This window comes from Eleutherodactylus coqui, chromosome 8 (assembly GCF_035609145.1).
Source record: "Eleutherodactylus coqui strain aEleCoq1 chromosome 8, aEleCoq1.hap1, whole genome shotgun sequence".
NCBI classification, from domain to species: Eukaryota; Metazoa; Chordata; class Amphibia; order Anura; family Eleutherodactylidae; genus Eleutherodactylus; species Eleutherodactylus coqui.
In genome coordinates this window covers 190,304,237-190,329,856 of record NC_089844.1, presented here as the reverse complement: position 1 = coordinate 190,329,856, position 25,620 = coordinate 190,304,237, and the positions used below count along the sequence as shown (strand labels likewise).

Genomic DNA, 25,620 nt, shown 5'->3' with positions numbered 1-25,620 from the left:
CCATATTCTGCCCATTGCGCTTTGTGTAAACCTAGTAAATACGCCAGAAGAAGCAGGCCTGACGCCGCGCCATCGACGGAAGGAGAACTACGGCGCAGGCACGGGCGCCACACAAAGTATATTCCAAAGCACGAGAAAGCCTCCGTAAATGTGTCCTCAGAATCGTAACGACCCGTAGAATAAAGGTGACACAACATTTACACCGCACTGTGAGCGCCATGAGACAACGAGCTTCTCCCCATCACCCCACTTGTGGAATTCATGATATGGACCCAAAACTGGTTCCTACAAAAACTGGAACTCGTCCCACAAAATAACATTAGTCCTACAGCGACAGGCAAAAACATGACAAAACGCAAACGGGGAAACGACTTACTGGTTAAAATGATTTACATCACTAAGGGGTTAAAATACACTTCAGACGACTGAATTCTGCGCCAAATATATTTATACAAGGCAAATTCTAAATCTACAATTAAAATAAGTGACATTTTTGGGAGGGTTTTCTTATTTTAATGTGACTGCTAAGGGGTTAAAAGGGTAATCGCACCACGGGCATATGTGTAAAACTCCACGGGTCTACCACAGTGTCACCGCAGAGACCGCGTACGGCATATAGCATGCCCATGTATCACACATGTGCAGTGAGGCTTTTCTTTATAAATGTATTGCGCATGAACATTGAGCATACTAGGTATGGGGCTCACGCTGCGCGGTTCGCCGAGAACTACAGCGTAATGCCGTCTAGGTCTCTTGTGTATGGATACGCAGCGTCTGCACGCCGGTGCGCATGGATCAGTGACAGTCCATTGACTCTGACTTCAATCACTACATATCACGTGTCCGTGCAACACGCACGCAATATGTGCTGAAGCACATGCTGCACCCAAGATTTTGCAAATGGCAACAAGAGTTTCCATTCGTACTGCTGGTCACCCCTTGAAAGCAACAGCAGACGTCGTGGAGCCCCAGCAGCGGTAAGGATCAGAGCCGCTGAGCAAGGCTTTGGGGATGTGTTAAAGATTTAAGTGGCTGCGTTCCCAGATGGTCCTACTAAATAATGTACAAGAGCCGCAGCCATAACAGACAGTCCCACAGCAAGGAGCAACATGTTGGTTGTCAGTGGGCCTCCGGCTCTGTAGGCTCTTCACAAATATATCCTTACTAAAGCCCACCATCCTCAGGCTAGGTCATCAAAGCAGATGGACTGACAGCCGGCCTGCCGCTGCAGCAGCAGGGATCGGTGACAATACAATCACCGCTGTTAACCCCTTACAGTGTTGATCAAGCATGTAAAGGATTCACAAAGTGAGAGCGTCCCTCTGTGACATCATTGGCCCTCCACCATGTAATTGCAGAGGGCCAATGGGTTGCCACGTCAGGCAGATACGAAAGAATGGCATCCGGGTCTGCCATGGCCTGTGATTGCTATGAATAGCAATAATGCATTGAAGTACAGAAGTACTGTACCAGAGCAATCATAGAATCGGAGGATCAAGTCCTTACAAGGACATAAAAAAAAGTTTAAAAAAATAACAATGGTAGAAAAAAAAAACATGTAAAAATGTACAGTGGGCATTTTCTCAACCTCATGCTTCTGCAGGATTTTCTCTGATGATGTAAATGACTTCTGTTCCGGCACAGTCGCCCTTCATTTCTGACCCAGTTTGCCAATTCCTGCCATTTATCCATTTTTCTGTTCCCGACGTCATATGTGGTATTGTTCTATGTACCCCATAAGCTATACAGAGGGTGAGATAGTGCGATAGGGTGTAACAGAGGATGACATAGGGCGATAGAGTATAACAGAGGGTGAGATAGGGCAATAGGGTGTAACAGAAGGTGAGATAGGGTATAATAGAAGGGGAGATAGGGTGTAATAGAGGGTGACACGGGGCGACAGGGTATTACAGAGGGTGAGATAGGGCAATAGGGTGTAACAGGGTGAGATAGGATGATAGGGCGATGGGGTGTAATAGAGGATGACACAGGGCGACACGGTATAACAGAGGGTGAGATAGGACGATGAGGTATAACAGAGGGTATTCTAATTTTTGCCAGCTGGGCATGTAGAGCCTGTGCCAGGAGGACCCCGGTATTCCATCACTGTACATACAGAACGGAAAAATGTGTAATGAAGTCACCCAAATACAAGCAGATATTACTGAGCATCACCGCCATACAATATGGACATAGTAGAAGTGACGGCATACGGCGACGGGGGGGGGGGGGGGGGAGTCAGGGGTGACGCCGATACCTTCAGCACTAAGCAGCTTTCTGCATGAATGGATCGCGGCTCTCGGCAACATGCTTAATAAAGAGGTTTTGTGTTGGATGTCAAATCCATTTGCAAAAGCTTGCAGTAAAGTTTGTGCCTCTTAGGAACAAGCGGCCATCTGAAGCAGAAGGGATTGTTGCCACTAAAGGAGCACCGAGAGGAGATCGCCTAAAGGAAGAGCAGCAATAAGGAAGCAGGGGGCCTATTCAGAAAACTGGCAGCGTGTAGCAAGACGGTTAGAGGGGCGTCTGGGACGTAAAACATCTGTCATGAAGGAAAACCACATACAGTGCCGCGGCTCGGACCCCGGAGGACAACGACAGTCACAGTCTCCCGCCGTCCTGGAAGAATCACCACGAAAGCCTGTGATTGGCTGAGCTGTCATCTGCGTAATGGATGGCACCTGACTGCCAGCTTCTTCCATGTCCCAAGTGGTGGGGACCACGGCTCCAGAACTGTTCCAGGCGCCGCTGGAGAAAGTGGATGTGTGTTTTCATTATTTTATACAGGGTCTTAAACGCAAGGAAGCACCCACAGAAAATGAAAACAGTTTGGCGGATGATGATCCAAGTTTAGACACAAGTTACGGAGAAAGTGATAAACCCATTAGGACAAGTCATCAGCATAACAGCCATTTTAACCCCTTAATGACGCGGCCCTTTTTCTTTTTCCAATTTCGTTTTTTCCTCCCCCCTTTAAAAAAATCGTAACTCCTTTATTTATCCATCGTAGTCGCTGTATGAGGGCTTGTTTTTTGTAGGACGAGTTGTATTTTTCAATGGTGTTATTTAAAGTACCATATAATGTACTGAAAAACTTTAAAAAAATTCTAAGTGGAGTAAAATGAAAAAAAAAAAGACATTTCACCATTTTTTAGTGCGTCTTGTTTCTACGGCGCACGAATGGCAACAAAAACTACATGATAACTTTATTCTATGGGTCGGTACGATTACTACGATACCAAACTTGTATAGTTTTTTTTTACTATACTCCTCTTTTTTTTTTTCAAAGACATAAAATTTTTTTCAATTATTTTCTGCCGTCATTTTGTGCGCGCAATAACTTTTTTATTTTTCCGTCGACGTAGTTGAGCAAGGTCTCATTTTTTGAGTAATGTCCTGTAGTTTCTTATAGTACCAATTTGGAATGCATACAACTTTTTGATCGCTTTTTATTCCGTTTTTTCTGGGAGACAGGGTAACTAAAAAAATGCATTTCTGGCGTTCTTTATTTTTTTATTCGGACGACGTTCACCGTGCGGGAAAAATAAAGGGTTACTTTGATAGGTCGGACTTTTACGGACGCGGCGATACCAAATACATATTTTTAATTTATTATTTTGATTTTTTAATAATAAATATGGCAAAAGGGGGGTGATTTAAACTTTTTCAACTCAATTTAAAAAAACTTTATTGATTTTTTTTTTTTTACATTACTTTGAAGCCCCCCTGGGGGGGACTTTAAGATGCGATGCTTTGATCGCTCCTGCAGTATCACGTAAAGCTATAGCACTACGTCATACTGCTTTTTGACAGGTAGTCTATCAAGCCACCCCACGGGGATGGCTTCACAGGCAGTCTGTTAAGGCAGCCCTGGGGCCTTTCATTAGGCCCCCGGCTGCCATGACACCTGCACGTCTCCCCCGATCTCACCGCGGGGGGGCCGTGCGGGACCCCCGAACATCGTTCGGGGGATTTAAATGCCGCTGTCAGAACTGACAGCGGCATTTAAATGGTTAATAGCCGCGATCGGCCGCGCGGCTATTGCCCGCGGGTGTCAGCTGTTTTAAACAGCAACCTCTCTTCATACATGCCCCGCGGCTCCATGACGTAAATGTACGTCATTGGTCGTGAAGGGGTTAAAAGTCACCATCTTGGATTTAACTTCAGTTTTTCCAATGGGAAGGCAGGTGTGGGAGGCATCAAAGTGGTGGAGAATTTCACCCGAAAACCAACTGCTTGGTGGCAGCAGAAAGTTATAACAGAGGTCCTTATTATGTGACTGATGGCGTTACCCGCCCTCCGGGACGTGTTGAGATCGCCAGTGAACAAAGCCCACGTGTCCTTGCAGAAGATTTCAACTAATGCCACCCAAACAGCTATTACCCACAATGCAGCTGGCAAACCTCACTGTGGATAATAGGAGCCCTGTACATAATACAAACCCCCGTTTTAAAAAGGGGATGAATAACGTTCTGCTACCAAACACACAATTGTTTTCAGGTGAGATTGTCTACTGATTTCATGTGTCAAACACCTACCATCCCATTGGAAAAACTGAAGTTAAAACCAAGATGGTAGCATTCAAAATGGCCGTCATGCCGGTAACTTGTCCTAATGGGTTTATCATTTCCTCCGCAACTTGAGTTTAAACTGGGATCCTCATCCGCCACCCCGTACATTTCTGTATTAAGTCCCAGAAACCCCTTTAAGGCTGATTTATTTTGGGATAATTCCTCGTCCCACTCGTACTGTGAACCACTAATGGTCATTGAAGGTTGTTGTCCGAGACCTAAGCCAAGCTTCACAATAGTCAGAACTCCTCCCACAGCCCATCTATTACTCTTCAGTCTGAGGAATCCACTGTTGGCGGTTTGTTTACATCCTGTTCACAGACTTCCTGTCTGCTTCTTCTACTACGTTTCCCATAATCCTCTTGGCTGCACCTCAGACAGTATAGCATTCTCCTCCCACATCTCATGCTTGCTAGTCCCACCCACCACACAGATGATTGGCTCTCTACTCTCATTCCTCTGTAGTATATTGTGGGAGTATCAAGTATTCTGCGTTGGGCCGGGCTCACACGCACGGGGCGGATTCTGGCTGCGAGCCCGGTGACCCTGCGTATAGCACTAACCTCAATTGTGTATGGTCGCCTAGATTTTTCTTTGTTTGCATTTCCCACCCCATCGCTTAACGATGATGCGGGTATGCAGAGCCCATACACTATGCTAATTGCGGATAGGTTGCAGGTCGGATGCCTCCATTGACTTCAACGGAGGCTGTCCGCGCAGATTCCACGGCAAAATAGAGCATGCAACGATTTTTTTCCGCTCACGGAATACGTAATTTGTATCCGCAAGTGTGGAGGAAAAATCTAAACTACATGCCTTTCAATGCCTGCGTTTTTCCTCAGAAATTCCGCCCGGACGGCAATTGCTGATTCCACAATTACAATCCAATCGTGTGAGGCCCCCTTACACTTGTTATTCAAAGGGTTAATACAGATTAGTCCTAAACTCATGAAGATAGGGCGATGGGGTAGAACAGAGGGTGAGATAGGGCGATTGGGTAGAACAGAGGGTGAGATAGGGCGATGGGGTAGAACAGAGGGTGAGATAGGGCGATGGGGTAGAACAGAGGGTGAGATAGGGCGATGGGGTAGAACAGAGGGTGAGATAGGGCGATGGGGTAGAACAGAGGGTGAGATAGGGCGATGGGGTAGAACAGAGGGTGAGATAGGGCGATGGGGTAGAACAGAGGGTGAGATAGGGCGATGGGGTAGAACAGAGGGTGAGATAGGGCGATGGGGTAGAACAGAGGGTGAGATAGGGCGATGGGGTAGAACAGAGGGTGAGATAGGGCGATGGGGTAGAACAGAGGGTGAGATAGGGCGATGGGGTAGAACAGAGGGTGAGATAGGGCGATGGGGTAGAACAGAGGGTGAGATAGGGCGATGGGGTAGAACAGAGGGTGAGATAGGGCGATGGGGTAGAACAGAGGGTGAGATAGGGCGATGGGGTAGAACAGAGGGTGAGATAGGGCGATGGGGTAGAACAGAGGGTGAGATAGGGCGATGGGGTAGAACAGAGGGTGAGATAGGGCGATGGGGTAGAACAGAGGGTGAGATAGGGCGATGGGGTAGAACAGAGGTTGAGATAGGGCGATGGGGTAGAACAGAGGGTGAGATAGGGCGATGGGGTAGAACAGAGGGTGAGATAGGGCGATGGGGTAGAACAGAGGGTGAGATAGGGCGATGGGGTAGAACAGAGGGTGAGATAGGGCGATGGGGTAGAACAGAGGGTGAGATAGGGCAATAGGGTATAACAGAGGGTGATATAGGATGATAAGGTATAGCAGAGGGTGAGATAGGGCAATAGGGTATAACAGAGGGTGAGATAGGGCAATAGGGTATAACAGAGGGTGACATAGCGCGATAGGGTATAACAGAGGGTGAGATAGGGCAATGGGGTATAACAGAGAGTGAGATAGTGTATAACAGAGAGTGAGATAGGTTGACAGGGTAGAACAGAGGGTGAGGTAGGTTGACATGGTATTATGGGGGGTAAGCTGGACTCAAATGTCCTTGATACTTGGAGGGAAGTCTGAGTGTTTCCTGAAGACCGTATTTAGTCATTGTATTCGCACTAAGACTTTGTAATGACTTGTTACGTTTAGGGAGTTGTCTCCTGTGATTGGACACTATAGCTTTCTTTGTTCTATTTGTGCTATTAATAAAGCAAACACTGGGCTGAGACTATCAGAAAGAGCACAGTAGTGACTTCACACAGTGGATGTCTCCTGTTTTTTTCTCTGATAACCATCACTAATTAATTTGGACACAATTTGGTAGCCTTTTTTGCCAATTCTAAATTTAAAGGAGCACTCCAAGACATGATAGTGAAGATTAATGCAGTCCTGCATGACGTTTCTATACTGAGAAATCAGATGCAGCCATCTGGGGTGTTATGTGACATCATTCATAGGCTCCATGTGGTGCTCCATGCTGCCTGTCATCCCTGCTAAATCTCTTACATCTAGTTCAAATGTCATGACTATACAAACGAAACGTTCCCCCAGCAAATAGATGAGGGGGTACCCTGTGGTAGGTGTCCATCCCTGGCACAGCAAAGGTAATTTTCAAACAATAGAGCGGTTGTAAGTCAAGTAATTGCCTACAGCATTCTCTGAAGTAAAAGCAGTTATAACATGAATTGGTGTTTCCAAAATGAGTGGTTGCCAGTCGAGCAAATGGCCTGCAGCAGCATGCACAGCAACGGGTACTTCGCTTTAATGATAAAGCTGCCGGATGGTCAATAGTAAAATCAATGGCGGTCTACCACCCAGGACCCCCACCGATTAGATTTTTGCAAGGCTGGTATGCTTATGCGCTCAACTGATTTCTGCAGGAAGCAGACAGCTCCATTCTTATTGTAGTGGCCAGGCTTGATATTGCAGGTATTGAAGTAAATGGGAACTTTGACTGTAATACCAAGCCTAGCCACCACAGCGACAATGGAGCTGCCTGCTTCATGCAGAAATAAGCTGAGTGCATGAACCCACCGGACGAGAGAACAGCTGATCAGAGAGCATCCCAGGTGTTATACCTGCGCCGATCTTTTGGTGATAGACTATCCTAATGGTAAGCTATCAATAGTTTACAACTGGAATACCCCATTAATTCACTAATAAAAAGAACTCCCACAATACCGCCTTTAACCCTTCTGTGGTCTACAACATTCTTTAATGATAAAATGGTAATATTTAACCCCTATACCCACATATTTTCTAAAGGTAGACAACTGGCACATTGTGAAAATACTACTGGGCACTGGGCACTCATGGGCGTCTCCATGCAATGTTGCATCAAAGTCTAAACGTTTGTACAAAACAAAAAGTTGGCTTAAAAGTAAGTTCCTGCAGATTCCATGCAGGCCACTTAATCCTACATCTACAATCCACACTTAATAACCCCAACTCAGAAGTAATCGCTCCAGTCCAGAAGCCAGCAAGCAGTGTCAGTGCCGGGGAAGGGCCACTGCTCAAGTTTTATTCAACACTGTAAACACTGAAATCCTTGTTGCCACTTACCAATGTGATAAAGTCCAATCCAATCGGTGGGATCTACTTCTTCCTTTATATCCCAGAAGATGATAAGTTCCTGAGAGTGGCCCAATACATACTCATACATGCTGGCGGTGAGACTGGATCGACTATCAGAAGTCACTAAGTCGGTGTCACTATTGGCCCGCTGAAAGTTCAAGTTCTCTGTCATTGTGTTTTGGGACGCAAAACTTTGAAGATTCTCTGGACTTAAGGTATATCGCAGCTGAGGGTTACGTCTCCGAACAAAGAGTAGATGATCCCGAGCCGAGTTGGCCATCATATATACTGAAGCCACAGAGGTCTGCAAAGTCAAAAGCACAAAGAAGTGATCAGTATTTCAATGACTAGTCATCTAATACAAGTACTACTAACGCAACACAATAAAAGATATGGACTGCAGGTACAATGGGCAAGAGAAAAATACACCTTCTAGGTCACCCGAAGAAGAGACTAGCTCCTTCCTGATTCACACCTCTGGGCGTCTCACCAGAAACTACGGCACGCCGATGAGGGATAGATACCCCAATATGGCTGTCTGTCTAGGGCTGGGTCCATCTCTTCCTTCTGGAGAAGACTCTGGCTTTGGCTCGTATTCCCAGGTATTGATATCTCTTTATCCATGTAGTTGGGTCCGCCTCTCGGACACTTTATGGATCGTTCGGCTCCACGTGGTTCCGTTTTGTACGGCGTCTCTCAGTTTGATTATTTGCATGTTGGTGTCGGCTTTGATAGTAACAAGCTGGCACATTCGTTGGCGGACGGGTCTTCTTATGCCGCTGACCACTCCAAGCATTATTAATGTTTCTAATGCATTAGCTCACATTACACGACCGACGTATGAGAGTCACCGTTTGGTAATTTTTTCCCTCCAATGAAAGCTTCGGTTTGATCAGTCTAGGACTAGGCATCTTCCTCCAGTCAGTTGTCTTCAGTGTTCCACATTCACAGCCGTAAGTCATGGTTACAAGGCTTGTTAAAAGGTCTGATACTGACTTGGAGGTATGCTGCTGTAGAAGCATCATTCCATCTTCCAATTTAGATATTTCCCAGAGAAGCCTTATAAGTCTCCTCCCACTTTTTAGGTGCTCTCCCTAAGGATAAATTATACCCTTCCTGATCCGTCTACAGGTTTCTCATCAGCCACCCAGAGACCCGCTGTACACTGACGAGGGGCAAATGCACGGAAAAGGTCTGTTTGTACATGGTTTATTTTTTCCTTCAGGAGAAGACTCTGGCTTTGGCTCATATTCCCAGTCAATAACCTGTTAACAGGTCTGACATTCATTTACAGAAATGCTGCCTTCCAGTAGGTGGCACTGTAGAGGCATTGTCCTATTTTCGGATTTGCATAGAGGAAAAATAGATCAACGTTCAAGATCAACATTTATTTGTTTATATCTACAGTATGTCAGAAAGAGTTTTCAATTGGCTTGGGGCTCCTAGGCTATATATTACAGCTCGGGGCTCATAGGCTATATACTACAGCTCAGGGCTCATAGGCTATATATTACAGCTCAGGGTTCATAGGCTATATATTACAGCTCGGGGCTCATAGGCTATATACTACAGCTCAGGGCTCATAGGCTATATATTACAGCTCAGGGCTCATAGGCTATATATTACAGCTCAGGGTTCATAGGCTATATACTACAGCTCAGGGTTCATAGGCTATATATTACAGCTCGGGGCTCATAGGCTATGTATTACAGCTCAGGGCTCATAGGCTATATACTACAGCTCGGGGCTCATAGGCTATATACTACAGCTCGGGGCTCATAGGCTATGTATTACAGCTCAGGGCTCATAGGCTATATATTACAGCTCAGGATTCATAGGCTATGTATTACAGCTCGGAGCTCATAGCCTATATATTACAGCTCAGGGCTAATAGGCTATATACTACAGCTCGGGGCTCATAGGCTATATACTACAGCTCGGGGCTCATAGGCTATATACTACAGCTCGGGGCTCATAGGCTATATACTACAGCTCGGGGCTCATAGGCTATATACTACAGCTCGGGGCTCATAGGCTATATACTACAGCTCGGGGCTCATAGGCTATATACTACAGCTCGGGGCTCATAGGCTATATACTACAGCTCGGGGCTCATGGGCTATATACTACAGCTCGGGGCTCATGGGCTATATACTACAGCTCGGGGCTCATAGGCTATATACTACAGCTCGGGGCTCATAGGCTATATACTACAGCTCGGGGCTCATAGGCTATATACTACAGCTCGGGGCTCATGGGCTATATACTACAGCTCAGGGCTCCTAGGCTATATATTACAGCTCGGGGCTCCTAGGCTATATATTACAGCTCGGGGCTCCTAGGCTATATATTACAGCTCGGGGGTCATAGGATATATATTACAGCTTGAGGCTCATAGGCTATATATTACAGCTCGGGGCTCATAGGCTATATATTACAGCTCGGGGGTCATAGGATATATATTACAGCTTGAGGCTCATAGGCTATATATTACAGCTCGGGGCTCATAGGCTATATATTACAGCTCGGGGGTCATAGGATATATATTACAGCTTGAGGCTCATAGGCTATATATTACAGCTCGGGGCTCATAGGCTATATATTACAGCTCGGGGGTCATAGGATATATATTACAGCTTGAGGCTCATAGGCTATATATTACAGCTCGGGGCTCATAGGCTATATATTACAGCTCGGGGGTCATAGGATATATATTACAGCTTGAGGCTCATAGGCTATATATTACAGCTCGGGGCTCATAGGCTATATATTACAGCTCGGGGCTCATAGGCTATATATTACAGCTCGGGGCTCATAGGCTATATATTACAGCTCGGGGCTCATAGGCTATATATTACAGCTCGGGGCTCATAGGCTATATATTACAGTTCGGGGCTCATAGGCTATATATTACAGTTCAGGGCTCATAGGTTATATACTACAGCTCGGGGCTCATAGGCTATATACTACAGCTCGGGGCTCATAGGCTATATACTACAGCTCGGGGCTCATAGGCTATATATTACAGCTCGGGCCTCATAGGCTATATACTACAGCTCAGGCCTCATAGGCTATATACTACAGCTCAGGGCTCATAGGCTATATATTACAGCTCAGGGCTCATAGGCTATATATTACAGCTCAGGGTTCATAGGCTATATACTACAGCTCAGGGCTCATAGGCTATATACTACAGCTCAGGGCTCATAGCCTATATATAACAGCTCAGGGCTCGTAGCCTATATATTACAGCTCAGGGCTCGTAGGCTATGTATTACAGCTCAGGGCTCGTAGGCTATGTATTACAGCTCAGGGCTCGTAGGCTATATATTACAGCTCAGGGCTCATAGGTTATATATTACAGCTCAGGGCACATAGGCTATACACCACAGCTCAGGGCTCATAGGCTATATACTACAGCTCGGGGCTCATAGGCTATATACTACAGCTCGGGGCTCATAGGCTATATATTACAGCTCAGGCCTCATAGGCTATATACTACAGCTCAGGCCTCATAGGCTATATACTACAGCTCAGGGCTCATAGGCTATATATTACAGCTCAGGGCTCATAGGCTATATATTACAGCTCAGGGTTCATAGGCTATATACTACAGCTCAGGGCTCATAGGCTATATATTACAGCTCAGGGCTTGTAGGCTATATATTACAGCTCAGGTCTCATAGGCTATATATTACAGCTCAGGGCTCATAGGTTATATATTACAGCTCAGGGCTCATAGGTTATATATTACAGCTCAGGGCTCATAGGCTATATACTACAGCTCGGGGCTCATAGGCTATATATTACAGTTCAGGGCTCATAGGCTATGTATTAGAGCTCGGGGCTCATAGGCTATGTATTACAGCTCGGGGCTCATAGGCTATGTATTACAGCTCGGGGCTCATAGGCTATGTATTACAGCTCGGGGCTCATAGGCTATATACTACAACTCAGGGCTCATAGGCTATATACTACAACTCAGGGCTCATAGGCTATATATTACAGCTCAGGGCTCGTAGGCTATATACTACAGCTCAGGGCTCGTAGGTTATATATTACAGCTCAGGGCTCATAGGTTATATATTACAGCTCAGGGCTCATAGGTTATATATTACAGCTCAGGGCTCATAGGTTATATATTACAGCTCAGGGCACATAGGCTATACACCACAGCTCAGGGCACATAGGCTATATATTACAGCTTGGGGCTCATAGGCTATATATTACATCTCGGGCCTCACAGGCTATATATTACATCTCGGGGTTCAAAGGTTATACACTACAGCTCAGGGCACATAGGCTATATATTACAGCTCAGGCCTCATAGGCTATATATATTACAGCTCGGGGCTCATAGACTATACTCTACACCTCAGGGCACATAGGCTATATATTACGGCTTCTTAGAATTCATAGCAAGCCCAATCAGATACCATATGAGAAGAGGCATCCTCTGCACATTCAGCAGCCGACAGCCCATATGGCCTCTGTGTACTGCCGGACAGCCTTCCCGCACGCGGCTCTGCCCAGTGCGTGCCCCCTATAGATGCTACTGCATTCCAAGAAAATCAATAATCCACATCCACCCCGCCTGAACGACATCATAAATTAATAAGGAGTCCAGAAATTACTAAATAGTATTGAACACTATTGAGCAGTTCTTTTTAATGGGCTCTCAAAATATCTATGAGTACTCGAGATACATTGAAAGAAATTGGATGCATCTGGGAATAAAAAAAGCAACACTTTTGCATTTTTTAAAATAAAATTCTACCAAAAATTCAGATTAAGAAATAAACAAAACTTGCTTACTGTATCTAACATCTGCAGTGCCCACTGCACGCATGTTAATTTCAGCGCAATATACAGTTGCAGTCAATCCCCCACTGCAAATCAGGTTTACTTGCCAAATTTACGGTGTATGTCCGCGGCTTAATAACTCAGCTATTAGGTTCTATTGAACCTAATAGCTCAGTCCTCACATGCGGGATTCTGTCGCAGATTTACGCCGTGGGAAAGAAATCACGGCATGTTTTATTTTAACTGCGTTTTTCCATGGCAGGAGGTCTCCATTAATATAGTGTTAATTGAGACCATGGTAAAACGTGGTAAAAAACGCAGTTTTCCATAATCGCCAGCGAGGACTTTTTTTGGTCATTCCCGCGTGATTCCTGTGGCTTAAAACCGCAGGCGTATCCCGCTCCGTCCGTGGGCATGAGCCCTAGGTAGAGCAGCTTCTGGCAGACGTGGTGTACAGACAGACAGCAGCTTTTGGCAGCATTTCAGAGAGACTCAAAAAGTCCATCGGTCCATAGAACAGATTCCAAAATCTTCCGTGGTTCATTTATATGGTGCTGAGTTTACTAGAGTTGGGTTTTCTTATGCTTTCGGGTGAGTAGAGTTGAACATCTTGGCCTTTGGGTATGAAGACCTTCAGCATTTACTATGTGGAAACCTCAGTGCTGCTGCAACCAAATATTGCTGCCGGTCTTTTGCAGTCACTCAAAATGTTTTGACCACCTGCCTCCTCAGGATTCTGGTGGCAGCCGGTGATAGCACCCTCTTTCTGCCACATCTATGTAGTGTAGCCAGTGGTCCTTAACTTTGAACTTGTGAACTGCTTCCTATTGTATCTCTAGGACCATTCAGCCTTTTTCTATCTTTTTGTATCCTTTTCGTTTGTACAAGGCAATGATCTCTTCTCTTTTTAGACTCCTCTCTTGACTCAGCCATATTTCTAACACGCAATCAAACATCACAGCTAACAAAGCTCCTGCCAGTCCAGGTATCTGATGCGTTTATCTCAAGCACACCTGATGCAACTAATGAAGCACTTGACTAGTTATATCAGGTGTACTTGAGACATTTTCTAATGTGTGCTGTTATGAGGGATTCTATTCAGGAGCCTGGTAATTCTGAAACTGAAGCAGTCAGTAATAGTAGCATTTTATGCTGAAAATAAAGAAACCACTTGTTAGATGATGCAGTCATTGCTGACCGTGGCATGTAAATGTTTTTACAAAAAAACGTAAACTTTTTTCCCCTTACAGAAGACTTTAAATATTGAAACAATGCAAAAAACAAAACTACTCATGAGTGGTATCGCCACATTCGTAACCACCCGCACTATAAAAAAGTACATTATCTAAGTAGCATGGTAAATTCAGTTAAAAAATAAATGCTAAAAACAAGACTTTTGTACTTACCATGAAATCTCTTCTTTGTCTCGTTCACTGGGGAAAAAGACATTGGGTATAGCTACTGCAACTGGAAGGCAGCCATTGAGCAGATAAAGTGTTAGCTCCTCCTATTAGCCATACCATTCTAGCTAGTTTGTATGCAAGCAGTAGAAGCAGCCAAGTAGGATACACAATTAATAGTCCTTCTGACCACATAACAATAACATTATTTAAAACCTGTAACTCACTGTAGCACCGAGGAGGAAAATATCAAATAAAATACTAATAACGGCATGGAAGGGTGCTGCCCCCCAATGAACGAGACGGAAAAGGGATTTTATGCTAAGTACAAAAATCTTATCTCTTGTCTGTATCATTGGGGCATACAGATGAAGACCGTGGGACGTTACAGAACAGTCCCTCGAGGGTGGGAAAATTATAGGAGCTGCTTGTGAAACTCTTCAACCAAGTGAGGCGTCCGCGGAAGCAAAAGTATGAATCCGGTAAAACTTTGCAACGAGGTCCCCTTAATGGCCTTACACATCTCCATAATGGAAGCCCCATTTCATACCGCCCACGAGGCACCCACTGCCCGAGTAGAATGCACTGTAAGACGGAATTGAGGCATTTTGCTTTTAGCATGTTATGCCTCTGTCACCATTGATCAGATCCCGTGAGAAATAACTATCTTGGAAGCTGTAAGACCACGTCTTGGGTCATCAGGAATCACGAACAGTGAGTCAGAGTGTCTAAAGATGCTTTTTGAGAAGGGTAGATCCACAAGGCTCGCATGGGATCCAGTTTGTAAAGAGTGGGTTCTCTCGTATGAACTGCGAATGGACAAAATAAGGGCAGAACAATGTTTTCCTTGATGGGGAATGCCAATACCAACTTAGGTAGGAAAGAAGGCATAGAACGAAGGACCACTTTATCCTGATGGAAGACGGTGAATAGAGGCTTGACCAACAAAGCTGTGAACTCTGAGACCAATCGGAAATAAGTGACCGTTACCAATAAGGCCACCTTCCGAGTCAACAAACAAGCTGGAAATCCCTTATGATTCGAATAGATGAAACTGCAACTCATCCAGTACAAGATAAGGTTCCCAGGAGGGACAAATGAACGGAATGGAGGAGCGGCACAAGCGACCCCCTGTAGAAAAGTACAGATTGCCGACTTTGAGGCCAGTGGGCGTTGGAAAAGTATGGACAATGCGGGTACCTGATCCTTTAAAGAACTCAGACTCAAACCCATATTCAGATCCTCCTGCAGGAATAACAGGAGAAGGGATAAAGAGAAGCGCATAGGATGAAAAGTACGTTGTTCACACCAGCGAAATACATTTTTAAAAACTCACTTATAACCATGAGAAGAGGAGTGTTTCCTAGCCTTCTGGGTGGTTTGAATGACAGGTTCTGCAAATTCATGGCTCTCAACACCGCAGCTTCACATAAATTACCACACTGTTATATAAATTGTAGGCAAATTCGGGTGAAAGAGGGGACCCTGTAAAAGGAGATGTGGAAGAGGGAGACATCACGAAGAGTTGACGAGCAGGTCGATGAGCAAAGCATACCATGACCTGCGAGGCCAATCTGGGGTGATAAGAATCACTAGAAGGCCTTCCATCTTTATCTTGTTAAGAAGTCATAAGATTAGTGGGAATGAGGGAAAAACGTATGGAATGGGTATTCTGTTAATGGAACTACTAGAGCATCCCATGCTCGAGCTTGGGGGTCCTGAGACCTGACTAGACCTGACCCCAAAGATTGGCAGCTTGTGATTGATTCTAGACACCATAAGGTTGATGTCCGGATGACAAAGTTCCTGAAAGATTTGAGGATGTAATTCCCATTCTTCCAGTTTGTCTGTCTCTCTGCTGAGGAAGCCTGCTTTTCAGTTGTCTATTCCCGGTATGTGGACTGCCAAAAGCGCTGGAAGATGAGCCGCAGCCCATGTCAAGTTCTTTGTTGCTATTTTCATGCCTTGATGATCTATGTACGTGATGGCCATGGCGTTGTCGGTTTCGACCTGCACTGATAATTCTGTCAGCAGGAGTGTGAAGTGACAAAGGGACTAGAGAATGACCCAAAGTTACAACACAGAAAAGCTGGCATCCCTGGTAAGTACTTGCCATTGGAAGGTCAGAAACGAACATTCCAGATGGACTCCAGCCATCAAACTTGAAAGCACTGAATGCACGTAGGTAGTTGGATCTTCCGATCGAGGGACATCACAGACTTGTCCCATTTTGAGAGAATCGTTTACTGACAGGCTGTGCATGGAATTGCCTAAAAAGAATTGCCTCGAAGAAAAAGATGATCAGCCCCAGCACCCTCAAGCAGTGACGAATAGTCCCAGGTTTCCGATTTTGCAAAGAACGTACATGTTTATGAATAACAAGTATTTTGGGAGTCAGCAACAGTACATGAGCTTGATCCGCGTCGAAGGATAGACCCAGAAAATCCATCCGTTGTGATGGTGTTAGAAAAAACATGGGATAGTTGATGATAAACCCAAACCTTGACAGTGTGTCCAGAGTGATGTGGAGACTCTCCGGGTTGGCTAATATAGTATTCTAGTGAGAGCACGCCTAGCATGTAGCTCTAGCCTGCCCCTGTTGGGAGTCTTCCGGTCTGGAGTCAGACATGGCACTAAAACAATAGTTGTACAATTACTGCAATATAGCCTACTGCAAGATGTACTGCAGGAGAGGCAATAGAGCAGGGGAGAGCGCCGCCGGGCAGAGCCTACTGGCCCGGAGACCACGTGGGAGAGTTGTAACTTCCTAAGAGAAGCATTTGGTACTACAGGTCCCAGCTACACCTTGTGAAGAAAATAAAGTTGAAGGACCTTGAGATAGGAAATGAGGGTGGGACATGTACTCCCAGAACAGGGAGGACGGCTGTACAGGCATTGGTGAAGAACAGATGAAGCCCTGCCTCCATTGTTTCCTGCCTGCATACTAGTGATTCCTACTCCCCATACCCTGGCAGGAACTCACACCCAGCGAGTATCCTGCCCAGGCCTGAAGCCAGGACCTACATTTTTAACTCTGGTTGTGAAGCGCCAGAAACGATGTGCGGCAAACATTGCCACTGCGAACAAAACTCCCACTGACCACACCGGGCTCAATAAACAGATTCACGCAGATGATGACATCCACATGGAACGTTTGACCTCATTTCTAAGTTTTCTGTCTGGAGGAAACCAGGACCCGCTCATCACCTGCCCGGAACCATCCCTTTGGAACCTATTTAGTCTGCAGTACTGCTATTTGCAAGGTTGCTTCCTTTTTTGTAATTTTGGGTGCATTGTTGCTGTCTGATGCACATCTGGCTGTGAGCACGCTGCCCATGCCATTCTCCTCAGGGGTATTACAGTGTATTACTCTACCTTTATGCAGAGGGTTTCATCATAGGACCCGCCTATTAGAAGGGTTTAGGAGTTATCCCGCTGATCCCGGAGTCCGCTTCTGACTGGATGTTTACTTGGAGGACTCATTTACCAGACAGATATTTTGCCCTACATTATGGGCGATAATGACATGCTGATACGTGGGGAGGCTTCAGTTCTCATTTTCATTAATCTTGTAACAAAGCCAAATTTCAGAATAGAATTCCATGTAAGAAGTTTAGTGCTATTAAGCTTCTGAACAACATATGATCGCCTCGACATATAATGCGCCCATTGTCAAAACCAATCCCCCCCTGGAAGGAGTATGTGTGTGTGTGTACATATTGTAAGCAGGATCCACAACAGGTATGTTTCCTCTGTAGGAGGTCAGGTGGCAGCAGAGGCCGGTGATGGTAAAGCAGGGGGGTTTATTGCCAAACTCTCAGTCATAAACAAACACAGGCTTTCTCCAGCCATATAATGTCCATAAGGCACCCAAAATAACAGTCTTGGTAATCAGATGCAGGGATTCTCACCCAACCCTTTCCTCAGGGTTTTGCTTCCCTCAGCTCTCCAGGTTCTCTTCACCTGGCTTTCCAGGGACTCTGCACGCAGTCTGTCCTTTCTCTGGTCTGGCTGAACACACTCTGCCACAATCTCTCTCTTACTGAGCTTTCTTGCTCCTTTTCCAATTCTGTCTCAGCTGAGTTCCAGGTTCAGGTACTTCCTGGACTGGAATATACGTGTGACCCGGACAGCCCCTGCCTCATGTAATCTCCGGAGTTATATTTTGGAGTTTGGTAATCTCCGTGGTATATACACACCATCCAGGACTTTACCACTTACTTCACTACAATATAAATAAATAATATTATATATATATTTATTAATTACACTCATTGTCAGTAACATACCTCCCCTATAAGTTGTTGGAATGGGTGAAACTTTCTCTGTGTGATTGTAACGTTAATTTGAGTGATTACAATATAAGAGCAAAAGCATCATTTATTGTGGAGACCTGACCCTGTGTAGGGAGACTCTAGTACCCTGATGAGCCGCCTCTAGCTTGGATACAAGATGTGATACAGGTGAGCGTGGAGGCTCTAGTACTCTGTTGTACCGCCACTAGCTTGGATACAAGATGTGATACAGGTGAGCGTGGAGGCTTTAGTACCCTGTTGTACCGCCACTAGCTTGGATACAAGATGTGATACAGGTGGGCATGGAGGTGCTAGTACCCTGATGAGCCACCTCTAGCTTGGATACAATATGGGATACGCATCGGCATGGAGGCCCTAGTAGCCTGTTGTACCACCTCTAGCTTGGATACAAGATGTGATACAGCCGGGCATGCAGGCGCTAGTACCCTGATGAGCAGCCTCTAGCTTGGATACAAGATGTGATACAGGCAGGCATGGAGGCTCTAGTACCCTGTTGTACCGCCTCTAGCTTGGATACAAGATGTGATACGGGTGGGCATAAAGGCTCTAGTACTCTGTTGTACCGCCTCTAGATTGGAAGTAAGATGTGATACAGGTGGGCATGGAGGCTCTAATACCCTGTTGTACCGCCTCTAGCTTGGATACAAGATGTGATACTGGCAGTCATGGAGGCTCTAGTACCCTGTTGTACTGCCTCTAGTTTGGATACAAGATGTGATACAGGTAGGCACAGAGGCTCTAGTACCCTGTTGTACCATCCCTAGCTATGATACAAGATGTGATACGGGCGGGCGTGGAGGTTTTAGTACCCTGTTGTAGCACCTCCACCTTGGATACAAGATTTTATATGGGTGCACATGGAGGCTCTAGTACCCTGTTGTACGACCTCTAGCTTGGATACAAGAGGTGATACAGGTGGGCATAGAGGCGCTAGCACCCTGTTGTACCGCCACTAGCTTGCATACAAGATGTGATATGGGCAGGCTTGGAGGCATACAGGTTCCATATGGTATCCTGCAGGATATCGCTCCACATTTGCTGTATCTAAGCTCGAGGACTGTATCAACTCGTAGGCTGTTGACGTTGGCGTTCCAGATGGGGAAGTGATGAGGGCGCTTCCTGGGACCCCCTTGTGTGTGAGGCCGAGCATTATCCTGCTGGAATCCGCCATGAAAGGAACACACGTGGCTGCAGGATGTCCTGAACATATCGCTGAGCTGTCTTTGTACCTAGTGATGACCCCCCCGAAGACCATCACACCAGCAAGGGGCCCACCCCAAGGTCTCCAGACATTGACACCGCCGTAGTCAGCGCCCAAACTAACCCTGGATTAACAACCTGGTTTCCCTCCGTAGCGTGTAGTTTCATCGTTCACAACACCACTGCAGACGGAGGCGACGGTGGGGGTCAGAGGCCGTTCATGTAATGGGGCCACGAGACCAAATGGCCCTCAGCCATGATGCGCCTGAAATTGTTCGTGTGAGACCGGCCTTAGCCAGTTGAAAAAAAATGTTATTGCTCTCCGAAAGAGAAACAAAAAATTCTTGCAAGTGTCTAACAAAAATCTAAGACATGATGTGAAACACCAAGATTTACAAGATTACTTAGGTTGTATTTACACGGGTGTGAAAAACACGAAGTTCTGGACGACTGCGAGACGTACAGAACGCGCTCTCTGTAATAACCCTTTACTTACAATGGATGTCTTCACATGGGTGGCTTACTTCTCGCAGGTATGCTGGGACGTTGGAGAAAAGCTCACATCGCATCCTCGAGCAGAGCGAATTGTCGCAGGACTTAAAATCACATGTACAGGTTTACAAGCGCAACATCACGCTCGCCCATGTGAATACACCGTCAAAGGGGTTCTGGCATTATTAGAAGAAAAAAAATCAATGCTCACCTATTCCTCCCCGTCAGTCTTCTTAATGCATCTTCTCTTCACCAATCTTCTCCCGGCTCCCCCAGTCCCCCGGGTCACGTCCTCCAGCCGTCCGGATCCTCTTCTTCCTGTGATGAAGGCTACATCCCCGGCATTCTCCTTCCGGCAGGTCGGTATACCCGGTCACTGGTGACGTAGCATTCCCTGCCTAGCAGGAAATGCCGAATACTCGCAAGCCTTACTTTAGCGCAACTGCGCATGCGCGATATCTCTCTGTTAGTGTTTCACATACGCTTCATCACAGGAAGAGGATTCGGCCGGCTGGAGGTGAGGTGATCCAGGTGACTGGAGGAGCCAGGAGAAGATGTGGTAAGAAGACTGTGGAGGAATAGGTAAGTCTTGATTTATTTTTTTCTAATGGCAGAACCCTTTTGGCGGTGTATTCACAAGGGCGAGCGTTATCTCGAGAAAAGAGGTCCCATCTCCCCCATGCTACCCACTGTGGCGTTAATGCAACCCCTCCACCCCCACCCCACATTCAGGGGAGACTGACTAGAGCGCTGATCTCACGAGCGCAAGAATGCTTCATTCACTTTCAATGGGACTGTGGAGATACCCAATTGGGTGCTGCTTGGCTATTTCTGAGGGGGTGAGTCTAGTCACTATAAGAACCCCTCTAGTCCCGCCCCTCACCTCCGCTCTCGGAGAAGGTCTCGGAAAGTTCTCTAGCCCCGCCCCCTACCTCTTCAAAATATGAGGAGAAATGTAAAGGCCCATTTAGACACAACGATTCTTGCTCAAAATGTGCTCAAAGCCATCTTTTGAGCGAGAATCGTTGGGTCTAACTGCACTGACATCATGCAGTTTTCACGCACAATTCTTTCCTTGCTCAGTTCTAGAAAACTCATATTAGCGGTGCAGGCTGTTATCACAGTCGGCAGCACTGATAAGATTCTTTCAGCTTTTGTCCCGCTAGTAGTTCACAGCTGGATGTGAGCTGTAAGCGCGGAGAACAATGCAGCAGTTTGCTTATACAGAACAGCTGTACTGTTCGCTGAGCGATAGCGGCAGTGTCCTGCTCCACCTGCATAGCTCTTAAGTATCTACTTAGCTACTATTGACTATACAAAGATGATTGCTCAAAACAGTCACTCAAACTGTGGTTTGAGCAACTTTGAGCGATCATCTATCAGTGTAAATGGTGTCTAAGAGATCGCCTGTAGTCCCACCCGTCTCCCTCCCTGCAGTGGGGGATTTCACAGCTCTTTTGCGATCTTCTCCCATTGACTTCAATGGGGCCGGCGCTGTTGCGATATCGCAGATTTTCTTAAAGTGAGTGAAAACATCGCAAGTGAAAATGGAATCATTGAAAATCATTGGTTTCAAACTCCTGCGTTTTCACTCCCTCACGCATCGCAGGAAAATCCTACGGCCACTGTGGACGAGCCCTCACTGCGAGATCGAACTATATTGCTTTTTAATGCAGTACTACTAAAAAAAACTAAAATACTTTTTAAAAAAGAAAATGACTTTCTCCATCGTTTGTTGGTTTTTGCGTTGCTGCATCGCTGTGAGCGCCGTTTCTCTTAGGCATCCTGCAGTTTTGGGATACAAACTACTTTTTGAAGGTTTTAATACAATTTTTTCCTGGAAAATGGGTCACTAAAAAAAAAGCACAATTGTGGTATAGTTTGCTTCCTGAGACCTCCACCGTGCAGAAATAGTAACGCAGCAATATTATTACCTTTTAATCTTTTAGTTTTATATACGACGACTGAAAATAGATTATTTTTTTTTAACTTTAACCCCTTAAGGACGCGGCCTATTTTGGGCATAAAGACGCAACAATTTTTGGCGGATTTTCATCTCTATTTTTCAAAAGCCATAGCTTTTTTATTCTTCCGTCGACGCGGCTGTAGGAGAGCTTGTTTTTTTGCGTGGCGAACTGTAGTTTTTATGGGTACCTGAGTTTTCAAAAACTTTTCAAAAGCTGCCCAGGCTTTCATTGGCCTCCGCTCTGCTGCTGTTACGCCCAGTGTGAGCTCTTATCAGTTCACTTTTCCTTGTAGATTTTCCTATTTTTCTATTGCCCTCCTGTTTGCAATCCATTAACAGGATGGGGGCGGATCCTAAACCAGCCATTCTGCCCCTACTGTGCTGGCTGAGACTTCCTCCCCCACACTTACAATGCTGTCTTGTGTAACTCTGCTGCAATCAGCTGCAAGGTAGCATATGAATGCCCGCCCCTCTGGTGCATGTAGTAACTAGCAGTGTCCCCATGTCCCTGTTACTAGAGAAGCCAACTGCCTAATGACAGGTAATAGATTGCAAATAGCTAGAAGGGAGACCCCTAGTGTTCAGGACTTTAACTTGATCCTCAGTGTTATAACAAATGAATGCAAGTATATTACAAGACTGATGATACACGCAGGCTGATAGATGAGCAGAAGTTGTGTGCAAAGTTACTGCCCCTTTAAACTCATGTCTATTTGGAGGTCTGCATTAACAAGACAGAACGCCATCTGCTCTACATTCAGATACGGCATGGATACATACAGAATACAAAATTAATCAGCAAATAATTTACAGCCCATAAAAAGTGGTGTTCAGGGTGGACATTTAGGCCGCCTGCACACGGCCGGATCGGTTTCCGGAAGCGGGATCCAACCCTATGCCCAGCCAATGCCCCTGCGTGTCCGTCTTCTTTTCTTATCTGTGCTGTGTCTAGTCCGGATGGCTCGCCACCCGACATGCGCAGTGCAGGTTTTCCCACGTCGTCGCTAGGCGATGATGCCGAATCCGCGACCTGTCTGCAATGTTAATTGTGGACAGGCCGCCAGTAACACAGCTTCTATTGACTTCAATGGAAGCTATCCATGCGGACACCGCACTAAAATACAGCATGCTGAGGTTGTGACTGGAAAATCGCAATTGATTTCCGCTTGTGCACAGGAAAAAGCACTTTTCCATAGCATGTTAATGGGCGGTATTTGCTGCGGAACCCGTAGGCAGGCAGACGCCCGCTCCGGAATCCGCAATGCAAATATGCCCGTGTGCAGGCGGCCGTACCCTAAGCCTCCATGATGGTGCAGTGTATTACCTCTCAGCAGCATCGGTACATCTTTTCCCTTTGGCCTTGCAGAGCATTGATGTTATGGTGATTTTGGCCTGATACTCTTCTGAACTGCTGATGAACCTGAAGATACAGAAACAAGTATTACATTATCCAGTATTTCGTAATAAAGCAAAGATTCATGAAATTCTGCTAGAATGAGTCTGCTGTAATTCCGGGCCCCTACAAAGTAGCAGCCCAAGCTCCTACAATCACAAAGCCATGCTGTACCAAAGGGGCCCCAAGCCACCAGACACCCTGAACCACCCAGCCGGACCACCCAGCACCGCCTCACAAAAGCCGAAATGAAGAGTATATCATTGACTGGAGGTATAACATAAGAGCATTCCAGAAACTGACAACATACCAAGAGGGACTACAGAGGAACTACAGACTGGTCCCATATCTGGACATTCTACCGCACCCCAGGGGGCACCAGATCCTGAGCCACTCGAACTGATGGTTCAAGTTTGAAAAATTGCTGCCTATCCTGTTCTTGTCCAATTCTGAGCTGAGATTAGAACATGTAGTGTCCGGCACATCAGACAGGGGGCGCCGTGTGATGTGAGCTGTGCTTGAGAGTGTTGGGTGCAGCTCCCAATCGCCCAAGTAAATACAGCCTAAGGGTGCGTTCACATATAGCGGATATGCTGAGGATTTCAGAGAGGTGAAAAAAATCTGCAGCAAATCTAAACTATTTGGTGCAGATTTTGACATAGATTCAGAAAAGCTGTGCTGAATAGCTACATGTAAGCGCATCCTTAAAGGGGCGCTCCACCATGTCCTTGTTCCCCATGCACTGACATATACTCCCAGCTTCCTGGCCTACAGGCTGCCCCAGCGACCTCCCATTGGCTGCAGCAGCCTGTGATGTCCCATAAACTGATGGGACTGCAGAGTCTATAGGAGCAAGCAGCCGAATATAAGACTGTACAGAGACAATACAACTCGGACAACCCCTTTAAGAAGGCCTCATCCTTCTTGCAGGCTTCCGGCAGCATTTTTGAGTTTCAGATGTTTGTTACAAACATCTTTTTGGATGACAATTTGTATTTTTCACCCACATCCATTCTCTCTTCCTATAGAGAAGCCTGTTGCTAACTTCATACAGGACCCCGCCATGTGAATTCTCGGAGAATGCGAGGCGTTTAAATGGCAGAGCAGCCTTGCATCACTTCGTGGAGCTTCCCCCATTGTATTCATCGAATCGCCTGCAGCTAACACAAGCCGCGATGCTACAGCCCCCCCACTGAAAACAGTAGTCGCAGCGATGCGAGAGCACGCGACAAGATAGGACATGCGGTGTCCCGCGGGAAACTGTCGCTCATGTGTATGACCCCATTCAATTCAATGGGGTTCATATTGGTGCGTCTCACAACGCACAAATCTATTGTGATTTTGACCCCCGTGTGAAGGCGGCCTAAGGGACATTTCACACGGGACGGAGTAGTCAGCACCAAAATCTGCCCTGCTAACTTGCGGATTTTCATGCGATCACAATCCGCAGTCAGCCGCGGGGATTATATCCCACAACGCCGTAGAGCACCCAGCAACTGCCTGCCGACCCCACGAAGCATCCGGATGCTGGTTTGTACTGACTACAAGATACGCGGACGGTTTAATGTGACGTAAGGGACAAACATTGCTGGAGAAGCCATGGGTGGGAACCGAATGACTTCCTCACACTTCCTGGCTGAAGACAAACAGCCGACGACAGTCCGGTCATTAGGGGGCTACTTGGAAGTATCCATAATTAGCCTCAGGACACTCTACAAGGTGAAACTGCCAATACGGGGGCGACGTCCCCAACACCACTTATAGCATTACTGGGAAATTATTCCAGATGTGACCCCCACAACACCCGCTTAATGGCCCCCATACACAGACATGTGTGCTTAATGGAAACAGAAATTCAAAAAGTTTCAATTAGCAAAACAGTCTAAGAAAGCCCTCGTCCAGAGCAACCAATCACAGCGCAGCGTTTATGTGTGAAGCTGCTGAGGTAAG

At 46.2% G+C, this 25,620-nt stretch overlaps 1 protein-coding gene across 2 annotated transcripts in view; it reads right to left on the bottom strand.

Moving 5' to 3' along the window:
- The window catches only part of HECW2 (HECT, C2 and WW domain containing E3 ubiquitin protein ligase 2), a 243,315-nt gene that overhangs the window by 185,157 nt on the left and 32,538 nt on the right, over positions 1–25,620 (bottom strand). For both annotated transcript variants that reach the window (XM_066577152.1, XM_066577153.1), the window contains exons 2-3: positions 23,602–23,697; positions 8,089–8,404 (exon numbers count right to left, since the gene is read on the bottom strand). In XM_066577152.1, coding sequence (XP_066433249.1) covers positions 8,089–8,383 — 295 coding nt within the window. In that variant the 5' untranslated portion in view covers positions 8,384–8,404; positions 23,602–23,697. The remainder of the gene's footprint in view (positions 1–8,088; positions 8,405–23,601; positions 23,698–25,620) is intronic.